The sequence below is a fragment of the Ammospiza caudacuta genome, chromosome 21, assembly GCF_027887145.1.
Source record: "Ammospiza caudacuta isolate bAmmCau1 chromosome 21, bAmmCau1.pri, whole genome shotgun sequence".
Classification (NCBI taxonomy): Eukaryota; Metazoa; Chordata; class Aves; order Passeriformes; family Passerellidae; genus Ammospiza; species Ammospiza caudacuta.
In genome coordinates, this window is record NC_080613.1 from 3202405 (window position 1) to 3220197 (window position 17793).

The following is a 17793-nucleotide window of genomic DNA, read 5'->3' on the forward strand; positions in this document are numbered from 1 at the left end:
CTGGCGGTTCCAGCAGCAGTTCTTTCTTTTTGTTTTTTTTCTCTCATTTTCTTTCTTTTTTTTTTTAACCTTTTTTTTGTTGTTTTTGAAGTGAATAATAATATACGGTAGTGATTTCACAGTAAAACAGACCTGCAGGAACGCCAGAGATACGTGACAAAAAGACACCCCCGACCAGCCCTCCCCCTCCCTCCCACCCCCCTCCCATCCCCAAAAAAGATTTTGGAAGTGGGGGGGAAAAAAATAAAAAGTTCATTCAAAAAAATTATTTCAAAAGAGATTTCATATAAAGCCTTTAAAACACGGTCAGAAGTTTCTCCCTCTTCTCCAGATCCCTGTGGCTGAACATTTACAGAGAGAAAGAGAGAAAAAATAGAGAGAGTTTATAACAATCTCTGTAGAAGAAACAAAACAATCCAGGAAAGAAAATATCCAAGGATATGGTAAGGGATAAAATTACATTTGTACAAAAATAGATTTTTAACTTTATTGATGCTTTAGATATTTTTTTCCTTATCTTTTATCTTTTTTTTTTTTTGTAATTCTAAATTTTAATGTCTTTTTTTTTTTTAATCTATGTATCCCATAGCCAAGGCATCCATCACTAAGTATTGGGAATTGCTAAAGCTATTCTTTACTCCAAACCACCTGCTTAAAACAATGAAACAAAAAAAAAAAAAAAAAAAAAAAGGAAAAACAAAAGAAAATAAGTAAAAGGAAACAAAAAGAAGAAAAACAAAACAAAAAGGCATCTTAAAATAGATGCAGTTCCTTTGTCTCGAGGAATAAAAATCCAGATTTGGCATCTGCCAATTCGGAAAGGGATTCAGATACAATGGGAGCAAAACACGGAAAAAAACCCAAAATAAAAAGCGAGGAGAGGGAAAAAAAAAACAAAAAAACAAACAACAACAACAACAACAAAAAAAAAAAGAAAAATATTGACTTAAACCACAAAAAGCCAGGAAAAGTCTGTAATTGCTACAGTTCTCTAAGTGTATATGTGAGTGGGGTATTATACAGTGTCGATATCTACAGTACATACACGGACACACGGACACCCACCCAGCCCAGCCTGCAGGGATGGGGACAGCACAGCCGCCAGCCTGGCTTTGGGGTCATCAGCTCCCCAACCTGCTTTTGGGGTCAGCAGCCCAGCCTGATTTTGGGTCAGCAGCCCAGCATGGTTTTGAGTCAGCAGCTCCCCAGCCTGATTTTGGGGTCAGCTCCTCAGCCTGCTTTTGGAATCAGCAGCCCAGCCTGGTTTTAAGGTCAGCAGCCCAGCCTGGTTTTAGGGTTGTCAGCTCCCCAGCATGGTTTTAGGGTTGTCAGCTCCCCAGCCTGCTTTTGGGGTTGTCAGCTCCCCAGCCTGCTTTTGGGGTTGTCAGCTCCCCAGCCTGCTTTTGGGGTCAGCTCCCCAGCGTGGTTTTAGGGTCAGCAGCCCATCCCAGGGCTGTCCCCACTGCATGGAGGGCTCAGCAGGGCCAGGGCTCAGCATTCCCAGCCCCCCTGACAGCCCCAAGGGCACTCCTGGGCAGTTGCAGTGCCAAGGGCAGCTGGGCATTGCCATGGGGGGTTTGGGATGTGCTGCACTGGGTGTGGGGTATGGGGTGGGTGGAACGTGCAGTGAGGGGTGCAGCAGCTGGCTGAAAGGCTGATGTTTGTGCTATCTTTAGGAAATTAAAGATTGTCCCACCAACAAAAAGGAATTAAAAATAAACATCACACATAGATCACCCGAGTGGAAGCAGATTTTTGCAAGAGCACTGAGAGCTGGTGAAACCCACGTCCTACCTCTCCAGGGAATAATGTGCCTTTTGTTTTCCTTCAGCCACGCTCACCTCTCCACACTCAGCCTTATCGTGATGAGGACAACAACAACAACAAATACAAGCCCAAAGTGAAAAGAATACAAAGGAAAGGCTCAAACTCATGCAAAGCTCGTTGCTTTAAGGCTGCTCTGGCTGTTCCCAACACACAAAAGCTTCTCCTTCCCACGGGAAGGGCTGGATGAGGATGGAGGGGGCTCAGGGAATCTCAACTCCCTTTCACCAGCTGAGAAGTGAAATCCCCAGGACAAGGCTCAGCCTTTCCCAAAATCCCCTCCACCACGGGCATGGATTGGGGCTGTGCTGCTCCAGCAGGGAAACTGAGGCACGGGGATGAGCCTGGGCCCTGCAAAGCCTCCCCCTTGGCTTTGTACGGTGGGATGCTGATGGGGATGGGATGGGATGGGATGGGATGGGATTGCATAAAGACTGGATGACATGAGATTGGATGGAATGAAATGGGACAGGGTGGGATGGGATGAGATGGGGACAGATGGGAAAAAATGGGATGGAAGGTGATGGAACGCGACAGAATGGAAAGGGATGGGATGAAACCAGATTGGACAGGATGGGATGAGATGAAATGAAATGAGATGGAATTGGGATGGGATGGGATGGGATGGGATAGCAGCTCCCACTGTGCCTCCACAGCACCCAACAGCCCTCCCCAGCGACCCCCCAGGAAAAAAGTGGCTCAACCCACCAGAGACCAGTGGGTTTATCCCAGTGCAACATCCACCAACATCCCCAAAGCTTCTCCTCTGTGCCCAGCAAGTCCCAGGCTCCTTTCTGCCAGGGCCTGGGGGCTGCCCAGGGGCTGGGTGGGCTCGGGGCTGGGGGCTCCTCCACCTCCCTGCACCCCCCTGGGGCTGCGCCAGCCTGGCGCTGGCAGGGAACAGCCTGCTCGTGTTTCCTGGCACCCTCGCCAGATTTCATTTCTCCTGCCTCGTTTTCTTGGCAAATTCTTGCAGGGTGAAGCTGTTTAATAATATTTTCAGTGGCTTGCAGGCTGCTGGGGAAACAGAGCCAAGGCTCTGCCTGCCTCTGCCGATTCGCCACTTCGGGCCAGCCCCAGGGGGAGCTGCCACCTGAAATCCTAAATCCTGAGTGGTTTTTTTATTTTGGAGCTGCAGGGGATGGAGCTGGGCACTCCAGCTGCCAGCTGGGATGGCAACAGGCAGGTGGCAAGGGTGTACCCTCCAAAACAGAGGTGGGAGTGAGGTGCTGGGTGCTGCTCCCTCCCCCTCCAGAAACAGAGGAGTTTTCAACCAGCTGCAAACCATGGGGAGCAAGAAGGGGATTTTTGGGACTTCATTCTTTGCTTTTTAAAGCACAGAGCACATGGAAGTGGTGGGGAAGCCCTTGGCTGCAGGCACAGTGTGTCCATCCTGCCAAGGGGGGAAAACCCTTCCCAACATCCCTCCATTCCCCCTGGTTTGTTTTTTCTCGTGTTTTTGGTGGGGCTCAGGAAATGAGGAGGAGAAGGGGGATGGTTCCATCGCTGGCCACACACTCCTGGGGGAATCCTATCCCATGGGGCATGGGGCACATTCCTGTCCCTAACCCCCAAAATCCTGTCACCAAGACTCAAGGAAAGGGTTGTGCAAAAGCCAAGGTGCTTTTGGTGCTCTCAGAATCCCGGAGGGGACAGGGACGATGCTGCAGCCACATCCCCCACCCAGCCAGGCCCTCCCACCCCCACGGGGCAGATGCAGAGGAGGGGGAGCCCTGTTCTTGCTTCACCACTAATTAACAGCTGCAATTAACCAGCCTGGCCAAGCCCTCCCACTAATTGTTGCCTTGCAGTGTTTGGCAGGGCTGAAAGACCAGGAGCAGCCTCGTGGGTGAGCCGAAGTGCCAAAACCCCAGAGCAGGGTCACAGTGGGATGCTGGGGCAGCACTGGGATGTACTGGGGCGGCACTGGGATGTACTGGGATGCTGTGCTGAGGGCAGGGGTCCCAGCAAGCCCCCAGGAGCTGGGGAAGGGCCATGGGGAGTCCCTGGCAGCCTTAAAGCAAGCTCTGCAGCTGGCTCATGTCCACACCTTTGGGGCAGGCAGCGATGCCCGGGTGCCCTCCGGGGTGGCCAAAGGGCATTTCCTGTGCCACAGCCTCGTGTTTTGGGGGGGATTCAGCTCAATCCCAAATGCTCTGCTCTGAAGTGGCAGGAGAAGGCTCTGTGCAGCCAGGGGTGACTCATTCAGGGGGCACGGCCTCTCCCTCCGCAAAGTAACTACCGAGACTACTAAGAATAGTTAGAAACCAAAAATAGAAATTTTTTCTTTTTTTTTTTCTTTTTTTTTTTGTCTTCTTCTTCTGTTTTTTTTTTTTTTGTTTTTTTTTTTTTTCCAAAAAACTCCATCCTCTGAAAATAGCCCAGCTGCAAATCTGGCAGAGTCCAACCACTCCCCTCAAGGGGCTCATCCAAACCCCACTGCCCCCGAGGGCTGGCACCGTCCTTGTCCCCAGGGGAGGGCTGGGGGTGACACCAGTGACACCAGCCCCACGATGGCTCATCCCAAACCTCATGGCACGGCTGGGGAGGGGGCAGGGTTGGTTGGCAAAGCTCTCTCCGCTCCCACTCCTCTCTACAAGTAGCACAGGGAACCAGCGAGCAGGTCTGGAGACGCAGCAGTGACAGCAAATGGACAGGGAGGAGGAGAAGGCCGGGTGTGCCCCGGAGCAGACGGTGCCTGTGGCCCTGGGGGCAGCAGGGAGGGACGGGCTGGGGCCGAGGAAAGCAGAGGAAGGGCCCCCAGGGAGCCCGGCCGGGCGAGGGACTGACCCAGCAGAGTTCTCTAAGTCATTTGGTGCGGCGCTTCCAGCATTTCCATCAGGAAGGTGTCGATGGGCGTGTCCCCTATTAGCTTGAAGAAGAAGAGGTGCTCCAGGCATTTCAGGCCGATGGATCGCAGCGCTGGGAGGCGGAGCAGGAGCTTGGCAAACCTGGGGGAAGGGAGACACGGCACGGTCAGACATCCCCGTAAGAGACCCGCGTTCCTCATTCAGGTTCTTCCTAATGGTGCCCCACGTTGGGCGCCACTGTAAGAGCCTGAATGAGGGATGGGGAACTCCAGGCAGCTCTTTAAAATGCAGTTTGTTGTATCCATGAGTTACAGCAGGCCAGGGTTGTGGTGACAGAGCTGTGCCTACAGCTGCCAGCTCCAGGAGACCCGTGTCCCTCATCCAGGCTCTTACTAATGGCACCCCACGTTGGGCGCCACTGTAAGAGCCTGAATGAGGGATCGGGGACTCCAGGCAGCTCATCAAAATGCAGTTTGTTGTATCCATGAGTTACAGCAGGCCAGGGTCATGGTGACAGAGCTGTGCCTACAGCTGTCAGCTCCAGCTGCAGGCAGGCCTGGAGACCCTGAGTTTAGGTTACAATGCATTATATACTTTTCTTTGCTGAGCATCTTAATACCAAACCACCAATCTATACCTTAACTATTACCTATAGCCCATCATAACCACTGTAATTACCATATTCATGTTACTGTTCTCCAGTCACTAGAAGTTACTACATTACAGTTTAAGCTAGAAGTTGTTTTTCAGTTTTCTTGCAGTGGAAAATTCTGAGACATTTTTCTACTTGCCACATTTGCGGCCTTGTTTGCCTGTGCCATCTTTCTGCTTGGTAAAAACATTTTCTTGTTTGGGGTGGGTTTATCCCTTGCTCTAAGCCATAAAAACCCCTTCTAACTCACACACCCTTTGCCTCCTTGGTTATCCAGTGAGACTGGCCCAGAAATTCTTTTCTTCTATACCAAAACTTGCTTCCATCTCTATTCCTTCTTCAGACTCTACATTCAAAAATCTTTCTGCTAAACATACATATCTGTGAGACTCTATTTCCTTTGCTTCTTTTGTGTTTTGTTGTTTTGGACAATGTTTACCAACTGGTCATTGGTTTTATATGCCTTGGAGCAGCCCAGGTGCCACTGGATGTCACCTCCTTGTGTGAGCGCTCCCAACCCAGGGAAAAAGCCCTTGAATGGCCACAGCAGTCATCTCCTTTTCCTGATGCAAAATCAGGGCTTGTACAGCAGCAAAGGGCCAGGGAGAATGGGACCTTCCAGAAAAACACAGAGACATGCACAAGCACACAGATATTCTACATGCATGCACAATTCCCTCTCCCTATTTTTTTTTTTATTTTTTTTTTCTGCTGAGCTGGCGAGAACGGTGGGAGCAGAGCCAGGAAAAACAAATCAGCCCTACCATCCCATTCAGGAAGTTTCACTTTAAACCAAACCAGATGATGGCTCCAGCCCTTGGATATGTTTAACTGTGAGATAACCAGCCTAGAGCACAACGTGCCAGGGCTGGGAGGGGAGAAAAGAGCTCTGACTCCTGATTGCCTGAGGCTGCTGGGTGTCACGTAGGCACCCAGCCCTCCCTGTGGAGCACCAGAGGCTGCAGGGCAGGAGCAGGGCTGGGTTTTTCCTGGGAGTGCAGAAAAATTCCCTTTTGGTGTTTCCAGGGTACTCCCAAGCTGCTGCTGGATGGGGATTTGGGGCACCTGAAAAAGAGGGAATTGCAGAAATCCCACAGCATGGAGCAGGGGTGGCTCAAACACAGGGAGAACTTGTTTGCTGGTGAGCACATTGTGCCATGGGGCCAGTAGGATGCTCAGAGTTTGGGAGAACTTTGGGGAGCTCTTGTGCAACCCTGGCCCCCCATCCCAGGGGTTCGCCCTCCTGAGGCACCTGGGGTGGTGCCACCACTGCCCTGCACCTCTGAGGGATGCAGGGAGGGCAGCAGGGCCCAGGCACAGCTCTCAGGACGTCCCTGAGCGTGCAGAACCTCTCAGGTCACCAAGGATGGGTGTGAGCATCACACAAGAAGGTTCCCAGGCCAAGGTCACTCAAAGCCAGTGAGAGATCAAATTGCAGAGCCCCTGGTGCAGCTTCTGGGCTTCAAACATTCCCTCAAACACCACTGAGCATTGAGGCAGAGCCCTGGGGAGCTGCTGTGGACTGGTGCTGTCCCTGTGCCATCCCCTGTGTGTGCCAGGCTGCAGATCCTGCACAATGGGCAAAGCAAGAGGGAATCATGCAGAAGAGCTGCTGGCCCTGATTCCTAAAGCAACTCTCCTGGTGCCAGGAACAGCTCTTTTGCAGTCCAGAGTCCAGGGTCTGGCTCTGGATTTGCTCCAAAAATGCAGGTTAATAAAGCTTTCTGGGAGAGGAGTGGTACCAGCCCTGCTTCATGCCCTGTGCTCATCCCTCAATCCCTCTGCTCACCACAAACCAAACACATCCCATGGCACCCTCATCCTCACTCTGCCTGCCTCAAACCAACCAGCAACACCCCAGAAATCCCTTCACAACACACCTTTCTTCATCTGCCAGCACTCTGGGACCCAAAGTGGGGGAAAAACCAAATCCAGCATCATTCTGAGGGCACGCTCTGCCCACTGCACTCACTGCTGTGAAAGCTCCCTTTTCATTCCACCATCCACAGGAGGCCAGGAATGCAGGTGAGATGCAAATCCCAGTTGCCTGGGCTGTTTTCCCCCACCATTCATGCACCAGTAGCAGCTTCCAGTGCTTTGCTTGGTTTCTCAAGAAGCTGTCAGGAGCTGAACTGGCAGTTGCCAGCTCCAGGCTGTAACTGGGAAAATGCGCCCACTCAGCTCCGGAGCCATCCAGGAACACATTCCTAATTCCCCCTCCCATTCCCAGCTGGATTGGGGGAGGCAGGGAGGGGAGAAAAAGAGCATCAATTGAGGCTTTCACTTCCCAGCAATGATGCTCATCTGCCACCGAAAATTAACTCCATGTGAGTCCTATTTTTGCTGCGGTTTCGCCAGCCGTGGTTTCCAAAAGGGAAATGATACCCCCCTTCCCACATGTGCTCATCCCACTGCTGGGGCTGTGGGAGCTGGGGCTCCTCAGGTCTGCCCACCTTGCTGGATTTCCTGGCAGGGGAATAAAGAGCTCTGTGCACTGCACAGGGGAGGTTTTTTAGGGATGCTCAGAGCTGGAGAGGGTAGAAATGAGGGATTTATCCACAGGGAATCACTGGGAACACAGAGCCCAGAGCAGAGAGGGGACCCTGGGAGCTGCAGCAGCCATTGCAGGGGGTTTGCAGGGGGACAGGGTGCAGGAGGAGGGGCTCAGGGAGCTCACCTGCCGGGCTGGTCGGGGTATTTGTGTTTGCAGTAAGCCTCTAGTGATGCGTACACCTTCTCTCGCAGCGCCTCCACCTCCGCCGGGTTTGACAGCCCCTTGGAGTCTGAAAGGCAACACAAAACCATCAGGCAAACACCTCCAGGCAGAAACCCCTCTCTGCACTCCCTCCATCTCTTCCAGCCCCACCAAAGTGTGGCTGCAAGCTCTGAGCTCCAGGGATTTGGGGAGCACTCGGAGGTTTACCCCGCAATTACGGATTTGGGGAGCACTGGAAGCTTTACCCCACAATTACAGATTTGGGGAGCACTTGGAGGTTTACCCCACAATTACAGATTTTTCCTCATCTCACAGCCCAGCCCCAAATGTTTTGGCTCATTCCAGTGGTCCCAGACCCTCATTTAAAAAGGGTTTCATTCCCCCTCCAGCCCTGGGCTGGTGGGGCTGAAGGAGAAGCCCCTGCTCTGGCACAGCCCCAGCACAGGGCACAGCGAGGATCTGTTTTTAGCAGGGTGAAAGGGACAGTGCAGAAATCGATATCCCCAAGCACATGTGCCACGGGAACCTCTCCAGATTCCCCTTCTTTGACCATAAATGGCTAATCCCAAATTACAGACAATAAATTACTGCTGATTACAAGGAGGGGGGGACTAAAAAAAAAAAAAATACCAAACTGGTCAAGAAGAAAAACAAACCCAAGAAATTGTAATAAGCCCTGCTGGAACAGCATGGCCTGGCTGTGGTGGGAAAATCCAGGCAAGGAGCTGTTCTTGGGCACAAACTGTGCTCAGAGAGGGCAGGGGTGGAGAGGTTTGTCCTTGGCTGCCATCTGGTTCTGCTCTGATCCACTCTGAAATCAAGAGATCCCCCCTGAGAGCTGAGCAGGTATGTGCAGGCTGGCTCCTGGATTTGCTCCCTGGAATGTGCAGGAAAACCCTGGCACTGAACCTTCCTCTTCACTTGGGCAGCTGGGGCTGAGAGGGAAAAGGGAGCAGTGTGACCCTCCCAGAGTCTGTGAAACTGTGGTCAAACATTGAAGGTTTTGTGTATTTTATGAGCACATCTCATGTCTTTCAGCCTCTCCAGGTCTGCAAAGGGCTCTTCTAGAAATGCAGGTAATAAAAGCCCTTGGATGATGAGGTTGGGAAGCAGAGACAGTTATTTCCATGCTCTGGTGTTGCTCTAATCCACATTTTTCTCTTCAACAGCATCTAGATTCCAGTTTTGTGGAGTTTATTCCAGCTCAAGGACAATTCCCTCAAGCACCTGAACTTTCTTTTCACAGTCACTTTAAAAGGGGGAGAGCTGACAGAACAAGGGGGAATGGCTGTAAACTGAAAAAGAGTAGGTTTAGACTGGATTTTGGGAAGAAATTCTTCCCTGGGAGGGTGGGGAGGCCCTGCACAGGGTGCTCAGATGGGTGCCCCATCCCTGGGAATGCCCAAGGCCAGGTTGGACAGGGCATGGATCATCCTGGGACAATGGAAGGTGTCCCTGCCCATGGCAGGAGGTTTGGAACAAGATGAGCTTTTTAAAGTCCTTTCCAAACCAAACCAACTTTCACCCCTTCCTCCCCTCCTGCCCTAGAGCCCTCTGCTATTCCAACAGGGCTTTTTTGGGGGAAAAAAGGAGCCAGAAGGGCAGGAGAGCAGCCAAGAGGGGCCAGGAGAGCAGAGCCAGGCACGCACCGGGGTTGAAGAGGACGATGGCTCGCAGGCAGCCCAGCTCTGTCTTGTCCATCAGCATGTCCCTCATTTTGGACACCAGTTCTGTCAGTACTCTGCAAAAGGACAGAGAAAGCACAGAGTCAGCATGAAATAACAACAAAAAAAAAAGAGAATTAAAAGCCCCAGGTGTCAGAGCTGGAGTGAGAAGCTCCGGTCACATTTAACAAAGCTGGGGATGGTGCTGGTCTGTACCAGCTGAGGATGTGGCCTCATTTTCCTCTTCCATCAAAAAATAGCTCATTAGGAACATCAATAGTTCCTGTGAGATACAACAGGGACCATAAAAACCACCTTCATCCATTCACTGAGAGGCTCTGGCACCTGAGAAAGCTGTCTAAAAATAAAAAATAACAATAAAAACCCACCCTAACAGGTACCTAAAAGTAATTTCCTCTGCCAGTAATTTTTATTGCTCCCTTTGCTCTTACTGAAGGTGTCGGTCTTGAAATATTTTCCACTGATTGCCCAGTTTTTCATGTTAGATCCTGCAGCAAAGTCATGATCTTGCACTTATGACCTCACAGGAACAAATGATGTCACCCAGGTCCGAAGAACAATTTCCTCACAGAGCAGAGCAGCAAAGGTGATTTGGTTTCAGCTCAAGATGAGTCTCAGGGAGAAAAATTAGCATTTCAGCAGCGTCTGGAGTCACACTGTGGGTCAAACACCCTGCAAGCCTGGCTTTAAAACACTTTCCCAAAGCCTGAGATTAAAGAGCCCTTGGGACACGCCTGTGGAACCTGCTGAGTATCGCCGGGGCCTTCTCATTGTGCAAAAATAAAATCACGTCTTGGTCCAATTAAAGATGAAAAGGAACAAAGGAGTGCCCTCCTCGTAGCATTAGAAGGCACCTGGACCCTATGAAAGAGGCTTTGATTTGCACTGGGCAGCCTCCTCTGTGCTTGGGGCCATTGGGATTTTTGCACAGGGCAGCCTCCTCTGTGCTTGGGGCCATTGGGTTTTTTGCAGGTTTCAAGGAGGGGTTTTCTCCTTGTGTTTTCATGGGATGGACTCCGTCATCCCAGGCTCCTCAGACCCCTCAAGCAGGAATGGAGGCAGTTTGGGGTGGAGACAGGGATGGGGATGTCCAGGTGAGGTGGTGGTTTGATGGAACCCCAGCTCTCCATCCCTAATGCTGCTGAGTCAGGGATAGAATGAAAGACTCCAGTCTTCAGAAGGTGAATCAGAAGGCAATTTAATGAAAGCAGCAGGTCCTTTTATAATGTGGCTCACTAAGGTGAGACTTGATTGGTCTCAAAGTGAAAACCTCTCACACCATTGGTGAGCACACTCTGGAGAACCAGATCGATAAGCAACGGTTACAGAAAGAGAGAGAAGAATTGTTTCATTTCTTTTCCCTAAGTTTCCACCTGTCATTGTCACACTTTCTGGAAAAATCCCTTTGCCCTGGATTTTTCTCCTGGGAAGCTGGAAGCCTCAGAGAAAAAGGAAAACAATATTATCTCATTTGCTTCTCCTGTGTTTTGCTGCTTTGGAATGTGGTTGGAGATTGTTTATCCAACAGGTGGTTGTTTCATTGGTTTCTGCTGTGAATTATTTTGACTTACTGGCCAATTACCATCAAGCTGTGTCGGACTCTGGAGAGAGTCACGAGTTTCATTAGTATCTTCTAAGCTTTCTTATATATAAGCATCCTTTAGTATAATTCAGTTTAGTATTCTTTTATATAATATAGCATCATAAAATAATAAATTAGCTTCTAAGAAGAATATAGAATATTCTTCTTACAATTCTATATTACAAACTCAGCTAACCAAACATTGTGCCGACAAGCCATCACAATTGTCGCAGACATCTTTTCATGAAAAATCCTTTCCTTAGGATTTTTCCTCCTGAGAAGCTGTGAGGCCTCAGGAACAAAATGTAAACAATGGTTATCTGCTGCTGTGGAATGCAACAGGTGCATCTGGGATTGGTCTCATGTGGTTGTTTCTACTTAATGGCCAATCACAGTCAGCTGGCTCGGGCTCTCTGTCCAAGACAGAAGCTTTGTTATGATCATTCCTTTCTATTCTTAGCCAGCCTTCTGATGAAACCTTTTCTTCTATTCTTTTAGTATAGTTTTAATGTAATATATATCATAAAATAATAAATCAAGCCTTCTGAAACATGGAGTCAGATCTTGGTCTCTTCCCTCATCCTAAGACCCCTGTGAACACTGTCACAGTCAACCACTAACTCTTAACTTCATCAAGGCCTACCCATTTATTCTAATTAACTCCAATAAAGCTCATCTCGCTCCTCTAAAATCTTCGCTCCTCTAAAATCTCTAAATTCCTTAAGGTTTATGCCTCACATGTGTGTCTGTGTGTGATCACAGCCCTCCCATGCCATCCTACCTGTCGAAGATGGCCCCGACGCCGGCGCTGTGGGCGCTGTTCCTGTGCACGTGCAGCCCCGTGGCCAGCAGGATCCCGTCCTTCACGGCGATGGAGCGGTGAGAGAAGGAGGCAATCAGCAGCTCGTTCCACCCTGGGCACGAGAGAAACCAGTGGGGCTGCAGGTTAGAGCCGTGGCATCCTCGGGAAGGCTCTTCTCTAACATCACCTCTCCAACAGGAGACTTTGTTATAGATTTTTAAATGTGACAGTGAGGGTGAAAGTGCCACCTCTCCAATGGCACTGGACAAACCAACAGTTTATCAAATTTCATCAGAACAAACATCTGATGGCTTAGAAAAAGGTTTATCAAACATCAGAAGACTTAGAAAATCTACAAATTAAAGTGACAAGACTGCACATTAGAGCCATGGGATACTTGAGAAGTCTCCTCTCTAACATCACCTCTCTAACAGGAGCCTCTGTTATAGATTTCCCAAAGTGACAGTGGGTTGGAGGGTGACACTGCCACCTCTCCAATGACACTGGACAAACCAACAGTCCATCAAATTACTTCTATAAAATAATGCAAAACAATAAGTTATTCATGCAAAGTGTGTAAGAAATTTTGTTACGAAATTGTGAACATCAATCAGAGGGCTTAGAAAAATCTTACAAAATCTTAAAAAATCAGAGCAACAAGGCTGCAGGTTAGAGCCATGGGATCCTAGGGAATTCTCCTCTCTAACATCACCTCTCTAACAGGAGCCTCTGGTGCAGGAACGTGGCTGGATGTGGGAAAGGAAGGAGGAGCCAGCTTTTTCTTGGATGTCAGGGAAAGGAAAAAAACCATCAGGAACCCAGTGCACTAAAAATAAAGCTAATAAGGGGAGCAGTTTCCTCTATAAACCGTGCAGACAGCGAGCAAACAGCTCTGCCTGAAGCTCCCCGTGGGTGTGGAGCCCTGAGCTCCCCTCTGCCCTCACCTCCCAGCAGTCCCAGCCCTATCAGCATTTGCTATCAGCTCATCAGGCTCCTCCTCAGGCCACAGAAGTTCATTCACCAGCCCTGAGCCCTGTAAAAGGGACCATGGAATCTCTGGCTTTATTTGTGGGTTTGCTGCTTCTGCTGTGAAAATGCTGTATGGGGAGGGATTTGGTTTGTTCTCTGCACAGCCCCACGTCTGTGACTGGAAAACAGATTTTAGTCTTATCAGCTGGGCAGGCTGCTCTGGGATATGGGAAGGACATCCTCTGAGCCCAGACCTACAGGGAAGGGAAGGGAGATGTGACCTCCACACCTTCCAGCTCCCCTTCTCCATCCAACACCTCTTCAATTCCTAAATCCATCACAGGCTGAGCTCAAGAATTCATGAAACAAAGCCTCAAACGAGAGGAAATGCTGCCAAGCTTGAAGGGTGGAAATTTGGGTGACTTCCAGCCAGGAGCAGCATCTTCAGTAGGACAAGATGGGGTCTTCTGCAATACCCTTGAACATGTTCTGGAGTTCTGGTGCAGAAACCTCAGGATATTTGGATTTAAGGGGTTTTTTTCCCAGGCTGGAAAAACAACGCAACAATATCCCCCACCTCTCCTGTCACAAGAATTCATCTCACAGCCTGGAATAAACACAAGGCCCATGTGTGCTGTATTTACCTTCTGCTGCAGCCGTGGGTTGCGCCATCAGAAATGTTGACAAGGAATAAAGTTCACTCTTTCCTAAGTGGCCACAGGATGTTTCCACCCCAGCCACGGGAACATTTCTTTGGCTATTTACTGGGTGAGGCCTGGCACTTTCACAGGGATTGCAACACTGAAACCCGAGCAGGATGGAGGAGAAGGAGCCTGCAGAGCCCTGCTCCTGTGAGGAAGAGGAGCTCCCAGAGCCAGATCCATGGGAATTCATCACACACAGCCCCACAGCAGCTGCAGCCAACAGGAACCAGAGCTGGCTCTCCACACCCACTCCAAGGGCTGGATTCATCAGCATCCTTCCTCTTGGATTGTTCCCATGCAGAGCTGGGATGTTTCAGCTGAAATAGGGAAGATTTTCCTACCTTGGCTTTCCCAAAGATCTGCCAAGACAGAGCCAAGCAGGAAAAATCCACCATAACCACAGGCAGCAAACTGGAATTGGAGACCAACCAAGTGTCCCCTGAGAGTTCTGCATTTCAGCCAAGCTCTGGAGTGGCAGGGCAGAATTCTGTGGCTCTGTGACTCCTTCCTCACCAAACAGGGTGGCTCTGGCTCCTCTGGGACAGGGAATGCACTCTGGCAGAGCAGTGGTCATTGTGTCAATCCATTTCTCTGCCAAGTTTCCCCACCAGCCCTACAAACCCAGCTGCAGGCATGTAACACTCAGCATCCTCTGCCAGGCTGAGAAAACATCAGGTTATTCCTGTCTCAGCTTGGAAACAAGAAAACTGGTGGAAAACATGCTTCAAAAAATCAGGTTTCCTTCCCTTCCCAACAGCTCTGAGAGGGAGTTTTTAAATGATTCAGGATCTGAGGAGAGCTGCTGCCAGCCCATGCAGCACTGCTCTTCCAGAGCTGCGTGCTCCACTTGTTTTGCCTCCCAGGATGCCTGACTGAGGCTCTTAGCTGGATTTTAATGCTTCAATATTTCATGGGCAGCTGTTCTCAGCAGGCCACTCAATAAAACATTGAGCCACTGCTTGGAAGGTTATCTGAGGCCCTGGCAGAGGTGTGTGGAGCAGGGAGCTCCAGGGAGCTGCTCAGCAGGCTCAGGGTTGGAGGCACCAGGAAATTCGGGGTGTGAGGGGGTTGGCAGCCCCTCTCCTGCTGTGGGGAGTGGGTCACAAACAGAGAACACAGGTCAGGAGTTCTCCAGCTCCAGCTTGAATCAGCTGCCTGCTGAAGAGAGAGGAAAACCTGGAATTGCCATGGTGGGGTTGGGTTCCACTTCCCAAAAGGAAAAGGCAGAGCTTTGTCTGAATCCATCTTTTTGCAGAAAGCCCTCAAAGATCCTCACAGAGAGGCTTCCCTCCTCATCCCCTCTCACAAGAGGGTCTAGAAATCCTCTTCAAATCCACACAAAGGGCCCAGGGCCAGCTCTGGCAAAACCCATGGAGCACCTTCTCCCAGAGGCTGCAGGAGCCATCCTGGAAGGGTGCAAGACCTGGACAAAAGTGAATTTGGGAGAAATAAAAGGAACTTTTAAAGTACCAAGGACTTAAATCCCTGGCTTACAAAGAGCTTCATGCCTCAAACTCATCCTCCCCAAGCTCTGCTCCTGTTTCTTGCCCTCCATGAGCTCTGTGCAGCAGCAGGAGCCTGAATTCACTCAACAGGGGAAGACCCTTCCTACAACCAACTGCTTCCACCTCCCAAACGCTGCTCCTGCAGCCCCCTGCTGCACAAGGAAATTTAAAATAAGCCCTGAGAGTTCTATTTTCATCTTGGTGGGTGGGAGAAGAAGTGAGATGTACTCTTCTCTCCTTTCTGGTTTTAATTATGATCAAACATTTCAGTTTGATGAAATTTCATGGGGGCCTGAGCCCAGCTTGGTCTTTCAAGTCTCAGTTTGGGAGGAAGGCAGAGTTTAACTCCTTTGGTTTAAGTCACCCAGCACCCATCTCTGAGTTCCTCATGGATCAGAGATGAAGCTGGGCCATTTTTCAGCTGATTGGCTCCAATTCACCAACACCATGGAAAGCTTTCAAAATCCTATTTAAAAACCAAACTATTAGAGTCTAACAAGAATCAATTAAAGAATTTCAAGCTACCAGGACCTAAATATGAGGGTACAACCTGTCCCAAGGGGACACTGAGCACTGCCCACAGATGTCACTCACCTGCTCTGAGCAAGATGACCTGGTCATCCAGGGGCAGCTCAGAGAAGTGGGGGATCCTCTTGGCCCACTCCACCAGGGTGAAGAGCTGTTTGTCTGCTGCCTGGCAGATGTTTGTCACCGGGTCGTTGGGCTGCCAAAAAATTTAAAAAATAAATTTAAAAAGAGATGGAAATGCTTGGGAAAGGCAGAGTGAGGGAAAGAGAGGCTGGAGGAGCGGCCTGCTGCCACCCCTGAGGTGGGTGTTATCACTCACAGGCAAAGGAAGTGATTTGGCTGCTCCACCACAAGGGCTGTAATTGTTTTTAGCAAGCCCCAACATGGGAATTGGGAGTGCTGAGACTCCATATCCATCACCCTGACTGATGAATCCTGGGGAAGGGCAGTCTCCAGCATCTCCCAGCTTGATAAACCAGCACCAGAGGGGGCATTGCAGGAAAAAAAAGAAAAAAGAGAAAACCCCTTTCCTTTGAAATATTATCCAGTAACAGAAACCATCTGCTCTCAAGGAGGACAGTCAGCCTAAACACACCAAATCCCTGTTTAAAGGAACTGCTCACAGCTCAAGTGGATTTGTGATTAGGAACTGGAAGAGCCTGTTTAACCCTGGGGAAGGCTCAGCTGGCTGATCCAAGTGAGTCTGGAGGGTTTACCTCTGTGGACAGGGATGTATGAGCCCTTCCCATCTCCCTCTGTAATCCCTGCTGATATCCAGCAGCTTGAATTGTACAATTACCTTCCCTCCATGGCCTTAAAAGAGCAGTTTCCAAACTGCAGGAGAAGTTTGGCTTGCAAGGGGAAGGGTGTAAATTCAGAGGGAGAGCAGACAGGAGTGTCAGGGTAAGCTGTGGCACAGCCCCTGCCCAGGCTGGGCAGAGCACAACCACACTGCCAAGTCACCCCTGTGCCCCTCAGAGCCCTGCCCAGTGCCCTGGCAGCAAACCCAGAGCTCTGTGCCTCAGTGGCCAACATCTCCCATTCTCCAGGCTTAAAATAGCCAGGATTTGGCACGCTCAGGGCACCTGCCCTGGAATTATTTCCACCTGTCATGTGCAGAGATGGATGGGCACAGGCTGGCACTGCACAGGGATGTGCCCTCCCTGTCCCAACCCCTCCAGCAGCTCCCCCAGGGCTGAAGGGCAGGGCAGTCTCACCCTCAGGGAGCTGGGGCTCTTCCCTGTAAAGGAGAGGTGAGCAGGGCCTGGGCTTTTCCTGGGATCTCCCCAGAAATGTGTGTGAGGAGGAGCTCTGCAGGTTCAGGGTTTCACTGGAAGCACTGGGAATGTTGACATTCAGAGGCAGGAAGGGACAGAAGGGACACCACAGACCCTGAACATCCCTCAAGATATCCCAGTTTCCTCAGCCAGGTGGAGAATCCTGGCATCCAGGTGAGGTGGGATGGGGATCACGACTTACGCTGCAGCAGAACCCAACCCCTGCAGCAACAAGGGCTTGCAGAGCCCCACAGAAAGGGTAATTTAGGTAAATCAGATGTTTTTGCCAAAGCTGGCTCCTGGGCAGGTTGTCACCACGAGCAGGGGCTCCTTGTGCCCCAGCCCTGGCTGTCCCTGACAGCACAAGCTGTCCCCAAGCCCTGGTGCTCCAAAGCCTCATCCTCGGCTTCAGTTCCACCTCAGATGGCAATTCCTGGAACCACCAGGGCCCTTCCTGGCAGAACCTGATCACTGGGACACGAGAAGCAGCTAAAAGTGGCCAGAGGGCCCTGCCTGGCTCCAGGGCAGTGCTGGAAACGCTCCCTGGGCACGGAAAGCAAATCCCCTCCTGCAGTAAATAGCAGGGGCACCTGATCCTCCTGGAAAACTGCAGCCTGGAGGCATCTCCCACAAAATGGGCACTTGAAACCAGATTCAAAGGCCAATTAAGACCTAATGGGGAGGACAGCTCTCAGTTACAGGCTTTGCCTTTTGGCCAGGAGTCTGTCCCAGGGCAGGA

At 50.5% G+C, this 17793-nt stretch overlaps 1 protein-coding gene across 1 annotated transcript in view; it reads right to left on the reverse strand.

Moving 5' to 3' along the window:
• Positions 1-825: 825 nt before the first annotated feature.
• The window catches only part of RXRA (retinoid X receptor alpha), a 105084-nt gene continuing 88116 nt past the window's right edge, over positions 826-17793 (reverse strand). The window contains exons 6-10 of the mRNA XM_058818105.1: positions 15844-15973; positions 12051-12183; positions 9652-9743; positions 7964-8069; positions 826-4775 (exon numbers count right to left, since the gene is read on the reverse strand). Coding sequence (XP_058674088.1) covers positions 4628-4775; positions 7964-8069; positions 9652-9743; positions 12051-12183; positions 15844-15973 — 609 coding nt within the window. The 3' untranslated portion in view covers positions 826-4627. The remainder of the gene's footprint in view (positions 4776-7963; positions 8070-9651; positions 9744-12050; positions 12184-15843; positions 15974-17793) is intronic.